The sequence below is a fragment of the Alligator mississippiensis genome, chromosome 4, assembly GCF_030867095.1.
Source record: "Alligator mississippiensis isolate rAllMis1 chromosome 4, rAllMis1, whole genome shotgun sequence".
Taxonomy (NCBI): Eukaryota; Metazoa; Chordata; order Crocodylia; family Alligatoridae; genus Alligator; species Alligator mississippiensis.
In genome coordinates, this window is record NC_081827.1 from 187665704 (window position 1) to 187683177 (window position 17474).

At 40.1% G+C, this 17474-nt stretch overlaps 1 protein-coding gene across 5 annotated transcripts in view; it reads right to left on the reverse strand.

The window, feature by feature from the left end:
• Positions 1-17474, reverse strand: part of ADARB1 (adenosine deaminase RNA specific B1) — a 209159-nt gene that overhangs the window by 52967 nt on the left and 138718 nt on the right. For 4 of the 5 annotated variants that reach the window (XM_059727192.1, XM_059727190.1, XM_059727191.1 and 1 more), the window contains 2 exons: positions 14370-14444; positions 5402-6333 (listed from right to left, as the gene is read on the reverse strand). In XM_059727192.1, coding sequence (XP_059583175.1) covers positions 5402-6333; positions 14370-14397 — 960 coding nt within the window. In that variant the 5' untranslated portion in view covers positions 14398-14444. Of the gene's footprint in view, positions 1-5401; positions 8514-14369; positions 14445-17474 lie in introns of all 5 variants that reach the window. The other variant, XM_059727193.1, reaches the window with a different exon arrangement.

The window sequence follows — 17474 nt, forward strand, 5'->3', positions numbered from 1 at the left end:
ACCATGGGTAAAGGTGGACATTCAAAATCAAGCCTATGTTTAGACAGGTGGTAAGAACTTGACCATGCCTTCCTTGCTCCCCACTGGGTGACTCTGTGCTTGGGTGACATTGGAAACAAATGAGTGCAACCAGCTCTTTGTACTGAAGGGTTAGAATAAGGAAGGTGCTCCTTTTGTCTACTCCTTTATGCTTTTATTTACACACACATGCACGCACACACGCGCGCACACACACACACACACACACTAAACAAATACACACACACACACTACCAAATTGTCCATCATGAGTGACGGGGGAGGGAGGAGTGCCACCGCCTTGTGGTGCTGCCACCCTGCCTCCAGCTCCATAAGCCCTCAGCTCCCGCGCCCTCCCACCTTGCATCCAGCCCCATGCACCCCCCCCACCCCTTATGTGTCCCCCACCCCTTGTGTCTGGCTCCGTGGGCCCCCCCTGCTAATCCCTGCGGCTCCATGCGACCCCCCCTGCCTCTCCGTCCCACGCTGCTGCCAGCTGCCAGGAACAGGGGGGAGGGGAGCTTACACGACCACTGACACCTGGCAGCAGGCAACATGCCCCCCCCCCCGTCCCCCCTCTCTGCTAGCTGTTGTCTGGGGTGAGCAGTGGCAGCGGCAGTGGGGGGGGGGCACAGTGGTGGCAGAGGAGTGCTGCCACCAGAAACCCTCCGCCCTTCTCACTCCCCTCCCTCCCTCCCTCCCTGCCTGCTGTTGTTGGGGGTAGTGGGGATAGCATGGCAGCTCCCTTGCCCCTTTGGTCCCTAATGCTCCAGGCCCTTGCAGCCAGTTGGCATGCACCCTCTCGGTGGCACATGCACAGTTGGCCTGCAGTGTTACAGACAGACAGGCTAAGGCTTTTATCATATTAGAATACACACACACGCACACATTCATACAAGTTTAAGATTATACATTTAAATAGGAAAAGGTCACCAAAGGCAAGAGGTTCAGGCTTTTAATTTGATCATGTAGCCTATATTATATAAATTGAAGGATACATGTAAAAGCAGATTAGTCTAGAACCCCACATTTATTAGTTTATATTTATAAATTTATATGATATAGGCCACATGGTCGAATTAAAAGCCTGAACCTCTTGCCTTCGGTGACCTTTTCTTATTTAAATGTATAATCTTAAACATGTATTAATCTAAGTCTATGTTTTTACCTGCTCCAGAAACAGAAGAGCAATTCATAGCCAGCTTTGTCATGTTTGCATATAGTGTTCAAAACACAGAAGAGAGCCCGAGTTTCTGCAAAGTCCACAGAGAACAGTTCTGCAATACCTCAAGTATACATGATGGCACAGAACTCAGGGATAATTTATAAGAATGCACGAAGTGGACAGAGTATTGAAATACAGAGGCAGTCTTGCCATGAAAAGTGTATTGTAAAGAGGCTGTATTTATAGGGATGTGTGTGTAATGTAGGTACAGTATCTCAAAGTATGTGGTACAGAAAATACAAACACACACCACTGCAGAGATGGAAATTCCAGTATTAAAGAATGATGCATAGAGGATTTTTTTGAGAAAATATCTGGATAATCCCAGCATTTTAGAGGTGATCTAGTATATGCATATATCACATCACTAAAAAGGCCCAGTGGATGAAGTAAAATGGGACTTTCAACAATAACTGTCTTCAGCCAAACACCAGTAATTTAGACTCTTAAGAGAAGGGAAGGGGAAAGCATGTTACTAACCGGAATGCTTCACATACAAGTCAGTTATTTTTCAAACATAATTGTTACTGAATGTTAATAAATACAAAGTTCCTTGATATGTTCACAAAACTAAAGCCAGACTCACTACAAAGCTTTAGAGGCCACCTGAGTCCTGTTTGTTAATGCCCATAGCATTTCCCATTGCTAAATGTTTTGACACTACAAACATAGAAAAGGAGTATAGAGAATAACAGATTTAGAAGGAATAAAGTAATCATGTACGATTTTCTCTTTTTTTCCATTGTGCTTCATTAAGCTATAATAGTTTCCCTTGAACTTGGAAACAGGGATTGTTTATTTCAGCAGGGGCATGTGATTCAAATAGCCTCTTAGCATTTGTTGGAAAAAGGAATGATCTAAATGGCAAATATTAACCTTTGTTTTAAGAAAGGTTAATATTAATTAACCAAATTAACATGTTGAAAAAAATTATTTCTGTGCAACAAAAATCTGGAATTTCTAATTTAGGTAAAAAGGTGCTATACATATTTTAATGTTCAGTGTTAACTGAATTCCCAGAAAGAACAGTAGATTCTTTCAAGAGAAGTATACTTGCCAAATTCTGGTCAACGCGAATATAAATCTCGAGAGCCTCAGACACCACTGGTTACCTGAACCCTACTTCCATTTATCTGCATCCAGCACCAAGAATAAGCTTTATGTGGAAAGGCACGTACTGGGTTTACAGCAAACCAATCTGGCTTCTGATGCGGTCTACACTAGGGGAACCACAAGTTTATGTCCTTCAAATTCAGTAATAGAAGCTACAGCTTCCCTACATGCCTGCTCTGATCCCAAGCTAAGAAGAAGAATCCATCCAATCCCAACAGAATGGTCCTACGGTGATCTCACATTCACCTTCCCTGTTCCCAAGCTTTATAATAGTATATGTAAAAGATCAGATGAATTAGGCAGAGTACATTTTATATAACTATTTAACAAAAATCTCTAAGGTGCCATCCAGCCCATTTCATAGTAGTATTCGAGTAATCTGTCAAAAGTGCATCTAAAACCTTTTAACATAAAAAATGCACACTTTTTTCAAAAGCAGAAACAGGGGTTAAATGCCTTTGTTTCTCATTTTATTCTATGGCCAGACTATTCCAGCTTCTCTTTTTATTTTCTTAGTAGAAAAGGAAGCCAAGATGTACCAAGTGGCAGATCCAGGATTTAAGAAAGGGGGGTGTAGGAGTAATAACCTGCACTGCAGGAGAGGCTGCATCCTGGCTCCCAGCCTCTACTCCCACATACTACGGGGCAGACTGGATGGCAGGACCAGCAACAAGGGCCTTTCTTCCATTCCCCAAGCACATAAGAACCTTTCTTCCCCCGTCCCTTTCTGTCTGTGCTCAGTGGCACATTCCCTCCCCTCTCCTCCTCCCCTGCTCTCTACCATCACTGTCCCCAGCTGACTGGGGCAGGTGGAGGGAACTCCAGGGCTATTCTTGCTCTTTTCCAGCCAGGCTGAATGTGGAGCCAGGCTGAGCCAGAGACTGCAGCAATACGTGGGTTCCCTTCCCCAGCACCTGCTCCCAGGCTGGCAGGGAATACTGAGGAGCCCAGGCAGAGAGGAGGGACCCACCCACTGCTGCCCCTGCGCCTGGCTGAACTTGGCTTTACACAGAGCCCAGGTGGAGTGGGGCAGGAGTGGCTCTGAAGCACAATGCCCCGGGTCTGTCAGGGACACCGGCAGAGGCAGCAGGGGGTGGGAGAGGGAGGAGAGGGGAGGGAAGGTGCAGCTGAGCACAGACAGGAAGGGAAGGGGAAATTCTTACTTGCTCTGGGGACTTAAAAAAGTCCCTAGTTGCTGCTTCCAGGATGTGAATGACCGAAAAGGGGTGCGTCCACGCCAGTGCAACCCCCCTGGATCCACCCCTAAACGTATTCAGGAAGCCTTTGCTTCAGAGCTATCTGCAACCTTACTATACATTTTTTAAAGACTTAATTTACCTTTTCTAAAGGAAGGCAATTTGTTATTTTCAGAAACTGTTCTAGGGATTTACCCTGACAGGTAGGAGATTCTGTAGAAAAAAATAGTAGAATTTTTAGTTTCTAGAACTGAAAACTCTTCTATCACTGCCCAGAGCCATTAGAGCACCCCCCCCCCCAAACAGACATCTGCCTGTTGGGTTGGGGACGAGGGGTGTAGCTTGCCTGGACCAGCCCTGGCTAGGGGGTGGGGGCACTCCAGCAGCCTCCAAGGAGGTTGCCGAACTGCTCCTCTCCCCAGCCCCTACTCCCCCAAGCTCTGGGGCTTGCAGTGAGGGAAGGAGTAAAGAAGGGAGAGGAGCTGCTGGCCGCTGAATGGCCAGAGCTGAGGGGCATGGAGGCAGGAATGCAGTTCCGTCATCTCACAGGCCCCCCTAGCTACCCTGGCTGGGGTATTGGGGGGGATCCAGGCTGGGCAAGGTGAAAGGACTCCAATCCCCCCCCCCCCCCCCCACACACACCAGCTCTGGCCATTCAGCAGCTGGGAGCTCTGTACTGGCTGGTCCCAGCTGCTTTGAAGGGCCAGAGGTGGAGTAGGGGTGGAGAACACAGCCTCCTCATTTCGTGAGCCTGGCCCAGCTCCCCCACAATACCCCAGCTGGGGTACCTGAGGGGACTTGCAAAGTGAGGGGGCTCCACCCCCCCACTCTGGCCATTCAAAGCATCTGGGAGCTCACGCCCCTTTCCCCTCCCTCCCCCCTGACCGTCCTGCCTCCTGCATGAGAAATGTAGCCTGGCAGGAACACACATTTCCTAAGGTGCTCTACTTTAGAATGCCTTAATGTTATACCCCATTTGACAAGGGTTAATTTTGTGTGTGATCGGCCATTTTAAAAGTGCTCTGCAGCCATGCACGTGTGTTAGTTACATCATGGCTATAAAGCACTTTCAGGGACCTGACAGCATGAAAAGCATCACTTCTGTATGCCACCGATGTGTTTCCTTACTAAAAACTCAACGATATTACTGTTTCTAGCTACTTAAGGTTCCTGGATTACTTTTGGTATGCTTGATACTTAGGATATATCATTAGTAACTGGGTTAAAATATTTAGATTACACATTTATTCACTAAAGCAATTCTAAATTTTCATTTTAAGTACTGTAGCAGAATATGGCATAATCCTTTTAGACTCAACATGCCCAAGTTTTTGTTGAAAGTTTGTCTTTAATTCAAATATTCAAAATAAGAGACTACTGCATTAGCCTGGTTTCCCCTCACATATTAATCTGTCCTTGACATTCACAATCCAGCACCTTTCATGTTGAAAATGTCAGTTTTCAGCTAAGAGTGATTTTTATCAGGTAATCAAATAACTTGGAGCAGCAAATCCTGACTTAAATTCACAATCTAGGCTCCACCCATAATAAGAGAAAAAAACAAATTTCTGAACTTTCCTGAACACAAACAACTGTATAATAAATCTCACTAAACTGGAATTTGTATTACATTCCATGACATGTAATTATAATTGGAAGAATGAACAACCTGTTATCTTCTCCCTGAGTATAATTAGTCCATACAATTGTCAGAGGTCATTAGTAAAGAAATCATTTGATGAAACAAACATTATTATCTTCATAAATATTCCTTCATATCTTTAAAAAATAGTATTTTATATATTCTTGATAATTATCTAAACATATTAAAAATGCACAGATGTCTCACCTGTGGTAAATGTAACTGGAGCCCCTCACTGGGAATGGGCTGGCGAGAGGGTGTCTGGTCCAGCTGCATGTTAAATAAAGATGCAAGAGCTGATTGAGCAGCCCGAGCCTTTGCAAGTTTTTTGTTCCTTCCTGATCCTTCAAACGTTTGCCCATCCACTGCCACTGCCATCACAAAGTTCTTAGCATGACTTTCTCCACTTTCTGAAAGAAACTCATATTTTAACCCTGGCCTGAGCTCATTCAAAATCATTACAGGGTTCTTTCCACTTGTGGATGGATATGGTGATGGTGTGGGAAGGGGTGACTGGATAAGATTACTAGCCACAGTGGATGCTGACAGACTGTAGTCACCACTGGAGCTAAAGGATCCATCTCCATTGGATCCTAAATAGAAGGAATTGTCAGACGAAACTGGAGTTTCAAATCCATTGAAAAGCGTATCTGGGAAGTCTGCTTGGTCAGATGTAAAGTCTGTGTTTACAGAGAGAGTTCTTCCCATTGCTAGATGTGCTTCAGAGGCATTTGGAAACTGAACAAAAGATCTTAGAGCCTTCTCAGCAGCATGAAGCTTTGCTTTCTTTTTTGTAGGGCCAGATCCCTCAAACATCTGTCCATTAACTTCAACTGCCATCACAAAAATAGGGGCATGAACTGGTCCTGTTTGGGAAAGAAGCTTGTACTGTAAACCAGGCTTAATTTCATTTAGTTGCATCAGTGCATTCTTTGGCAAAACAGGCCCTGGTGTTTTCTTCCTCTTCTTAGGGCGGAACTTGGAGTGGCCATTGTTGCCCTCCTCCAATGGACGTTTCCTGCTGCTGTTGCCACCACCATTGGAGAGCTGAGTTCCCTCCCCGGCACCTTGCACACTGCCATCCTTAGGTGTAACGTTGTCCATGTTGCGGTTTTCTTTAACGTCAATGCTGCTTGAACCTGTGGTGCCCAGAAAGAGTAACTTACAATGCCTTCGTTGCAGGATCTTGTAAATGTAAAATTTATAGATTCCTTTATCTATCTTTGTAAATGGTTGAGTGATGTGTGCTCACAAATTTATGTCTTTGTAGGACAAACAAAAATCTACAATTTTAGTAATCCAAGAACTATCAGGTTCAATTCCAAGACACAAATTATTCACTTGACATTTCTATTACTATTGTGATGGAAAAAATGCAAAATTTATACTATTATTAAATTACATTTTTTATTAAAAATGTTTTAAAACCAGAAAGATAATTTAAAATCCTAACAATACGTTGGATATTTATACTACAAAATGCTTGTATTAATAAAACCCACAAAATGACCATTTGGGACCAGTACTAGTAAGACACAGCTTATAATTTAATTTAAGCACTTTTTATTTTAAACACGCTAAAGACATTTATTTGTTTTAAATTGAGAAGTCAGTTGTCTGATGTTTGAGTACTTTATGAAAAATTAACAATTTCCTTTTATAGGTCCATTGCTTTAAACATTAATAAATATTTATGCATATGCTCTTCATCTGTTTAAAGTTTGAATCCAGGTCTATACATACACATCTCTTATACAGATATTCAACTACACTGCATTGCACCTTGTTGAGGAAATGATTGATAAATTTTCCCAGTGTTGCTCACTTAAATTACTGATATCTGCTCATAAAGGGAACACTTACTGAGTAGCACATAAGCAACATTAACATTTTAATCCTAGGAGATTCTAGCAAATAACTAGAGCACTTTTCCCAACCAGACTGACACTTCAATAGTGGGAAACAACTCCCATTGAAACCCAATATTTAGGAAAACATTTCCAAAATTATAAGATTTGGTGTAGCATGCTATAATTAGGTTATAAGAATTATTACTGCCGTTGCTAACAGCTCATTATTTCATAGTGAGGAAACTATTAAAAATGAAGAATATGAATTTAAATAAGCTTATGTGCAATAAAGGGCAATTTTAGTAGTTAAAATTTCTTTTTCAAAAAATTCAAATACCTGGTACTACAACACATCCTCATTGATACAAATAAATATAAATAATAAATTATTTTATCTTACTGTGAAAAGTAATGCAAAATTAAAAGCAAAATGGATAATTTTTTGGCACTTCGGTAGATTTCAAACTTTTATTATTTTTCCCCAAAGTATGACTAGCATGCACACACCACTTCACCCAGTTTACAAAGCTGATGGAATGGTTACTAAATTTTCATTTATAACATCCTCCAGCAAAAGCTCGATAGGTTACTCCTTTTGGTGCTCAAAAAGAAAGAAGATCAAAAGAAAGAGCCAAAGTAGAAACATATATTTTGTTAACAAGTTGGAAAAAGACAGTAAAAATCTGCACAGTATTGGTAAATAAAAGTAAAATTAAATGATGAAACATTTATGCTCCTAAATTAAGAATTTTCTCACTAAAAATGAGCTTTCAAAATTCATTTTATTAAAATAAAATCTGCAGTTCAATTCCAAGTATAATTGCCTTTGGTATATATAAGACCACAAAGGTGAACACAGAGTTTTCATTTATGATGCTTTGCATTTATTGTAGCACTGCAAAGAGAATGTTTAAGTAAAGTCAGTAATTTAAACTCTGCTAACAGGAATTTCTTACTTGAAGCTATCTTGCTTTGAAACATAGAGCCTCTCTAGTTCCACAATTTTGGACCAAAGTGAAAAGATTAGGTAGGTAAAACCACATCACCTCCATTTGATCTCTTGTGTATGGATTCAAAAACAATAGTGTGAAGCAGCAATAACAAAATAAGCACTTTCCAAAGGAAGTGGTAAAAGAGAATGTGCATCTAACCTTCTCTAATACTAATTTAATCCAGAAACAGAATGTATATATTATTATTATTAACATTATACTCAAAGATGGTGACAACAGATTCCTAAAAAAGGCTCAGCTTCCAATGTTCTAAATGAATTTCTTAGAAAACTGAAGACTTCAGGTCGTTTTGTAAATACTGTATTTTCTCTCACGCAATACACTTTGGAATATAATACATATCTTTTTTATTTTTGAAAGGAAGAACATTAAAAAAATAAAAGATTTTTCCAGAGTTATGGCTGCACAGAGCAACAGGGGGGCCATTAGGGTTCACCTGACTCTCAGTCACCAGGGCTGTGAAATAGGAAGAAAGACAGACGTGGTTAAGAGAGAGCAAAACTGCCCTAAGAAAGGTTACCTTGATTAGCAGAATATCAAGACCATTAAAAAGAAGAGAGGATCATTCACAACTCTGGAGTAAAGAACAATGAACCACTGAGTCAACTGACTCCATCAGCTACCTGAACAGCAATGTAAAAATTGCTGCACTGTGGAACAGGAATCAAAGCAAGGTGCTTCTACCCCAGTCAGAAACTTAGTTTCCCTGATTAATATACAAACCCCAATTTTGGGGAGCTGATTTTGTGGGAAATGAAGAACATTCTATGCAAGAAAATACGGTAGAAGTTCAGCTTTTTTTCAAAATCTCAGAATCTGATTCCGAAATCAGAACTTAAACATGATTTAAAGACATGGGGTTTCAGTGTAACATTAAGACTTGTTCTACTGTTATCACAATTTTCAACAAAATGGCAATTACAAGCATTCAAAAATGTTGTTCTTAAAATATTATTAGCAAATACAGCAGTGATTTCTGCTTCCACCTGAGCTGTTAAAATACTGCACTGGTTTTTTATGCATTTGTTTTTAAAATCAGTTTTGTGTTGAACAAGTTAACATACGTTTTCCTGAACTTTGACCTGCTGAGACCATATACCCTTCCACTCTGATTAACCACAAAATTATTTTTTTTTGTAGAAAGGAACATAAAAAATTAAGTTCTGAATCGGCATTCAGTTGGCTGATTTTCCATGCCTCTGAACAACTCATAGCCCCAGCTGAGGTCAAGGAGACCTAGTGTATATTCAGCATTTTTGCAAATCAGTCTAAATATAGATTTAGATACTCGGCTGGCATCCACATTTTAAATTGTGACCCTGACTGTCCTGGGACCAGGACATTTCTCAGAAAATCTACTTAGTTTTTTAGAAACTAAAAACTATTCTAGTTTGCAAGGGAGACTGCAGCTATTTTTAGAGCATCTAATTTAGCAAAATCAGGCCTGACACAATCAACTATTAACACCTTCAGCATCAAAAGAAATAAATCTTGCTACTGCAAACATTTTTAGAGTTTCCTAATTTTGAGGAACACAAACTTTATCAAGAGTACCCAGAAAATATTTATTCTGGTATATTAAGTAGGAAATTTGCTCCAAATGTGCTTATTTATTTTTGTGAGGTTCCTGATGATTAGCTATGTAATTAAGATGGTTTGCCCAAAGTTAAAATGCTGACAGAGAATGTTATCAGTGTTCTGACTTCCTGAGCTAAATTTCACTGAGCGTACTCTATATTCCTTTGATTATAGCTAGCAAAAATAATGTCATCCTAACTACTGAAGTTATCATGTCCTGATTTGGGGAAGTTTTAGCGAAGAATTTTTCTCAGAACAGATGTATGGATCAGTGATGAGACCACTGCCTACACGTTTGTGAATTTAGGGAAAGTAACTTGAACAGAGAGAAAGACAGTAGCAAGAGGATCTATCTGCCTGAATCCATTAGCATTCCTTCGTATGAAGTCTCTCTGTTCTCCTTTGTCCACAGAGTAATGATTTTGTGGAGGACTATTTTTTATTATTCTGATGCTATTGCAGGGTTATCTGATTTGATAGCAAAATAATTGCTGGACTTGTTTATATATGAAATTTTAAGAGATTGCCAAGGATACTCAAAGCACTGGACTGAAACTCTTCTTGCAAAGCAGTAAAAATTTAAATTAAATTGTAATTCTCTCTAGCTTCCACACTCTTATTTCCCATTGATGCTCACTTTATACTTTAGTGCGTGAAAGAAAAAGTATATAGAAAAGGTACTATCACTACCATAAAATCACAAAAGTCATACTTTTCACCTTTTTCCATATTTTGGGCACAATATAATTATTGCCCCAAAAGTGTATAGAACCAATATACTCTAAATTCTAGCCTCTACAAGATATAGATTATATAACTGGAGGCTGTGATTTACTATAAATCCCTCTTCTTCACCGTTCAAAACTTCCACAGAAAACAGTTCCAGAAACAAAATAAACTTTAATAGCCAGCTTCTGGATACCGCGCACACTATAGCTTCAGGTAATTTAAGAGTAAAGAAAGGTGGGGGACAGTAATTTTTGCAGAATCTGAGGTAGAAAAATAACATATTTTTCTGTATTTAACGTAACTGTTCAAATTTATAATCCCATGTGTGCATACAAACATGCACATTAATCCGAGTAGAACAAATGCATTAAGACTGTTTTATATGTTATCATATTCTTCTATGGTTACAATACCATGCAGGTTACGTGACTGTACTTACCTAACCTCAGAAAGTCTTGCTTATATCACATCTCAAACTAGATTTGTGAATGACAGTCCACCTGCACACACATATTAATGTCCCACACTTGCAATGATCTCCTTGCAGGCAGACTCCTGGGCTTGTATGGAGTTCATTGCAAAAGTGAGGCCTATCACCCTAGAATAAAACATCTGTGTACATCACCTCTGATACAATATTTTTATACGATAATATGTAAAGCCTAACAAATTAAAACAATGCCTCATTTAAAAGTATATATATTGATAGGAATGAAATATTGTGAATAAAATTTACAGGGCATCAATGTAAAAGAAATTACCCAAACTCTACCAAGCAATTTATTTCTATTGAGATTTACGCAGATAAAACTTGCCTTTTTCTTTAAATCTCAGTTACATCTCTTATTTCATTTAGCTGACATTGCTGGGAATATCTTTAGAAAATTGTCGACCTTGTTTTCAATGTAATCTTGAAAAACACAAACTACTCTCTAAATAAAAGATAACAAACCCAGGAGACATATGTCATAGCTTTCCTCTTCCAATGCAACAGTGAATGACAGGACACAGAAATATTCACTTCTATTGAAACTGTTTTCTATCAAAATTAACAAATTTAAATTATATGGGTTTTGTAGCTCTTACATCACTGGAAAGGCAAACGCAGCATTGCCATTCCTAACGTGCTGCTTGAATGAGTTTGAGATGTGAAATGAATTAATTTATTTAATTTACTAGTTGATTCAGATGGCTTCTCTTCTTAAAGTACATTTTTACATATAAGGAACTGGAAGCCAAATATACACCAACTGAAGTTAGTATTACAATTAAAGACCCACAACCTACCAGAATGCATATTAATCTAATGAATGGTTAACCGTCCAACTGATTTCTGAATAAAAATGCACTGTGACTTACACAAATTGAATTTTACCTTTCCTATACAAAATATCTCCTGTAATTTTTATACAGCATTATCTTCGTCACGGAGGGTTATGCTATATTATGTTAGGAATTCAGAGAGAGTAAGCAAATGTTCATTTTTAAATAATATTCAACAGTTTACAGTAAGACATACACAATAGCAATGCATATAAAGCAATTAATTGTCATTCACAAAAAGTATGGGAAGTTAAAAGTTTAAAAACCTTATAAATAGGGTTCAATAGTGAAATTGCGATTTGGCAGATTTTGCAGAAATCACAAAATCTGTGGGGGGAGGGGGGGGGAAACTTACTAAAAATAAAATCCTGGCTCCCCAAACGGAGCCAGCAGTCCTCATGGTGTTTGGTAGGCAGCAGGGGAAAAGCAAGGCAGGGGGGAGCTGCATGCATGAATGGCAGCCCAAGATGGCTGCCATCCCTGTCTCTCACTGCTGATTGGCTGAGAGGGCTGCCTGGAATGGCCCCGCCCCCTCCACCAACTAGCAGTGAGGAGCAGGACCGCATGATAGCCCTCATAACCAATCAGTGGCAAGGGGTGGGGCTGTATGATGGACAGTCTTCAGTCAATCAGCAGCGAGAGGCAGGGCCACTGGGGCCATTCAGCCAATCAGTGGTATATGTGTGGCAGTGGGGAGAAGCAGGGGGCACTGAAATCAGCCCATGAATATGGTGGCCAGCCCGGCAACCTCCCTGCGAAATCACCTGGCGGCCTCCTCGAGTTAGGTAGACCACTGCTTATAAATAATTTACTCTGATAATACTGTACTGACAGTGTGTCTCTCCGTAATTAGAGCCTAATCTTGCAAGGAGCTGAGCGCTTCCACAAAAATCCAGCAAAACATTTTAGATGTGAAGAAAAGCACTAAAGTCAAAGGTAACTTTAGTTTAATTAAACTTTATCCTTGTTAAGCACATGCATAAGAATATTACTAAACTAGGAAAAGAGCAATCACTCGTTGCAAGGCTAAATAAACAATGAGAACAATTAGCTACCTTAAATAGTTGGGATCCAGAGCACTGCCATTTGGTGTGCCTTGTCTCCTGCTTCTCTTTCATCCTCCGCTTATTTCTTTTTCCCCTTTATACTTAGGGATCTACCCAAGTCACAGCCAGCGAAAGGGATTTTTGTGGGCCACTAGCAGTGCACAGAGAATTTCGCAGCGAGCCTACCCCACCACTGATTGGCCAAGGGGGCCTGATGGCCCCACTCTTCATTGCTGACTGGCTGGGAAGGCTGTCTGCTGTGTGGCTCCACCCCTCACTACTGATTGGCTGAGGGCTGTTCCCTTACCACTAATTGATAGAAAGGAGAAGGGTCATGTTAATGGGCCATCCTCTTGGCCAATCATTGGCAGGAAGGGAGGGTGGCCACCATCCTGGCTGATCCCCTTCACACCACCGGTTGCCATTTATTTTTAAGTTTTTTCCATGGATTTCATGGAGAACGCCCAATTTCGCAGTTTCTGTGAAATCTGCGAAATCATGCATTAAGTAGGTCCCTACTTATACTTCCTGTTTCTTTTCCCCTCCCTCTTCTGTTTCACAAACTTAATCTCTTTAGTCTTTCCCCAATTTTTTCACTTTTCTCTTCTGCCCAGATCCTTTCCATTTGTCTGTTTCCCCAAATCCTTCCCATGTCTAAGTCCCCCCCAAATTTTTTCTTCCTTTAGTTACTTGTTTCTGCACCTTAATACCCCTATTAAAGACATGGTAGCAGAGCAATCAAGATGTCTTGCTTCTGATGCTGATGTAAATCTAACTTGAGACTTGGACTGAAAGCTACCCCTCATTGATCCAGCTGTAAATGGGGAGCTGGTCCAAAGCAGCTGGATATGAAAGTTGCTAAATGACTCTTGCATGCCTTGACAATGCAAGCCTGACCCAGTACCTAGGCTCAGGACAGGCTTTTGATTTTTGAATATGCTGTTCCCAATACCAGCCTGCTCTAGATGCATTCATGACATACAAAGGGCTCTCAGCTTTAGAGGAGAACAAATCTTTATTTTTCCTATAGTTTGGAAGGAAGCTTGCTTGGTCTTGCATTAACTACTTTAACCCAGACCTAGTCTGAGATCAGAATAGTTCTGTACCCCCTTACACTTTCAGTTCTTCGGCAGGGTGGGAAAACCTGCCAAGGGCTGGCTAAGAGAGATTTGAGAGAACATATACAGCTGTACATATAGAATAGTTTTCCTTTGAAGCAATATTTTACTACATGTGCATACATGTTGCACCAATATAACATATCACCCAATACTTCTACGTTTAAATACTGAATATAATAAATTTGGCATTATGACTTCATTGCAAATTCATAAAAGGAGGAATCAGGCAGAGAAGCAGCGAGCTGCTCTGGAATAAAAATATCAGGTAGAGGGAATTGGATTATAACAGGTAGAGGATAATTGGATTTCTACATTCATAATATGAATTTGGAAGTTTTCCCAGCATGAAAAGTCTTCTTTAATGCTCATGTATATCAACTGAATCATACACACAAAGAAATTCTCTCCAATCTGTATTCATATAATTTCTGTATGGCTACCTGCGTACAATGAAAAAAAAGTATTCTGTAGAAATTATTGTATGGTTTATTACTATGTAAATATACACATCTTACTCATATTTTCTTCATCATCGATATCCATTGTGAAATACTTTTGCTGGTTTCTTGGCTGGAGGAGACTGCTTCTGTCTGAAAGATAAAGAATGAGAATTTTAGGCTTATGTTACGAATGTGAGCTCATAAATTTGAAGATTTGAGAGGGTCCAGAGGAGGGCCACTCACATGGTCAGGGGGCAGCAGGGCAGGCCCTATGAGGAAAGGCTACAGGACCTGAACCTGTTCAGCCTCCACAAAAGAATACTGAGAAGGGATCTGTTGGCCGTCTATAAACTTACCCGGGGGGGGGGGGAAATCAGTGGGGAATGGGAGAGACCCTGTTCCCCCAAGCACTACCCGGAGTAACTAGGAATAACGGCCACAAGTTGATCGAGAGTAGGTTCAGGCTAGACATCAGGAGGCACTACTTCACAGTCAGGGTGGCTAGGATCTGGAACCAACTTCCAAGGGAAGCAGTGCTTACTTCTACCCTGGGGGTCTTCAAAAGGAGGCTAGATAATCGCCTTGCCAAGGTCATTTGATCCCAACATTCTTTCCTGCCCATGGCAGGGGGTCGGACTTGGTGATTTGCTCAGGTCCCTTCCAACCATAACACCTATGAAATTATAAGATATAGAGCCAGGAATCAGAAGATGCAGGTTGTATCCCTGGCTCTTATCTCACTATCTGACTGTTGAAGGAGTTAAAAGGTCATATGTTTCAGCATAAAATTGGTTTAATAGAGAGATACTCTTTCCCTGTCAAACCAGATGAGAAATGATAGAGTAAGATAACATCAAGTCAGTGCTGTAGGTAACATCAAATAAATTCAATCCACAAATATGGAAGTACATGGTCAATTACCTAAAAGTAACAACCCTGAAAGGATGAGGTATTAGATGAGTACTTCTTGGCTTTAATGGGAGCAGTGAGTTGTCCACACCTTTAAAAATGAGACTTTTAAAGTCTAAAGACTCCTTATCAGGTGAATCCAAGGCTGTGGGGAAACTAGGTTTACAATAATCTACAGTAAATATTTAAGTGAGGCAAGCAGAACAGATACTGATTACTTTAGTGTCACAAGAATGTTTAGTGTGCTTTTGTTATAGTGGGCACAGTGTTCTTCAACATTTCATTTTTCTTCATCATTATTAGCTTCCTACATTAATTCAGAAAACTTAGCTAAATTTTCTAAAATATAGGTAAGTTCTAGGAATGAAAGCTCAAAATGTGGGCTTTCCACCCACGAAAGGAAAAGCAAAAATGGAATAATTACAAAAGCCATTTAGGTAGGTATACAGCATCCAGAAATTTGCTCTCATGATTTGTTCACGCCTATCAAAACATGAAGTGAATTTAGACTGCCACTTAGCCTGAATAGCCCTAATACCTCTAAGACGCAAGTACTGTGATAATTACATTGTGAATTTATGTTGCAATAAAGAACCTTGCCATAATCCAATTTTAAAAAGATAATGTTGTACAATAACAGAATTCCATTTGAAATTCCTACTTGATGTTTATCTTTCAACATATACTTCGCTAAACAAGACGACTGTAAAGAGCAAACCTTTGTGCACAGTATATTTCTTGGTAACATTGGTAGACACAAATTAATTGTGCAAAATACATTTATTAACCAAAATCATAGGGTATGGGAATCTTCTAACAGAGATGGGAAATGGAAATGAATGAATCACAGATGTTATTCATTGTGCTTCTTGAAAAAAGTGTGAAGCACTCCATTCAATACTTACACCATTTAAAAAAATATAAACGGGTCATTGAAGAGAAGGAGATGAGAATTAAGTGTCTACAAAAGAGAAGTGAGAAATGTATTATGAAAAGGACAAGAAACTGAGGACATCAGAAAGAAATAGAAGGGAGGAGACTGGAAAAGGAGAGGAGATAGTATAGGCATAGTGATGAACAGGGAAGGGAGTTTTCCATGATAAAAACCCCAAAGTTCTCCAATAAAATACCATAAAAATCCACCTTTTTCCTTGGTGAGTCTCCATACCCCTCACAACAATGATTGGCTGAAGGGCCCCAGTGGTGGCTCCACCCCTCACCACTGACTGGCTAAGAGGGCTGCCCTTCACATGGCCCCACCCTTTACCTCTGATTGCTGGAGAGGGGCAGGGCTAAATGATGGACATCCCTCTCGGCCAATCAGCAACCAAGGGAGGGGGAGAAATGCACCATCTTGGCTGTTTCCCTGTGTGCTGGCATCTTCTTTGAGTGGCCTGTCACAGCAGCTGTGAGAACCACTGTTTCCCACTGGGAAGCTAGCATTTTATTTTCAATACATTTTTTCTAGCAATTCTAAAGATTTTCTGTAAAAATGCAAATTCCACATTTTTCCATGGCAAACAGATTTCTAGGATCCCTATTTATGAAAATAAGTGAGTTTAGAAGTGGAAGAGAGGCTAGATGACTTGGATAGGAGGAACATATCAGTATAATAGGAACACAATAAAGTATTAGAAACAATGAAGAAAGTGCATTGGTTTGGGATAAATTTACTGACTGGCTGGGGAATGTGGAGAAAGAAAAACATAGATTGTACAGCAATGAAGACAGGTAAGATGGGAGACAAATCTCAGAAAAGAGACTGGAAGATGTGCAGAATGGGAGGATAGTAGGTGATGTTTTGGTGTGAAGAAAAAAGAATGAGATGAGTATGAGGAAAGAGAGAAAACAGTTCAAGTGGTTCTAGGGGATAAGAGACTGAGGTATGGAAGGAAGAGGTGATGTGTGGAAGAGGGAAGAATCATTACAGCAATTTGTGAAAAGTAGAGAAATTGGACAGTGTAGGTATAATTTCAAATTGAAATACAGAAGTGCAAATAAAATAAATCATGACATTTAAGTGAGGATAGAAACTGAACATGCTATCCAGAGTGTGCTGTATCACATGAGAAGAGCCAGACCAGATGGCACCATAGGAGAGATGAGGAATTAAAAGTAAGTGCTGGAACTCATTTCATTTTAAATGGGGTCATAGTAATCTAGGGTATTCAAATACTTTATGGGTAGCAGGAAGATCCTATGGTTTAATAGTGATAGAGAGGGAATGTCTGGTCTCCAACCCATCCAGAGAGGAATTTTGCTGCAAAAAGT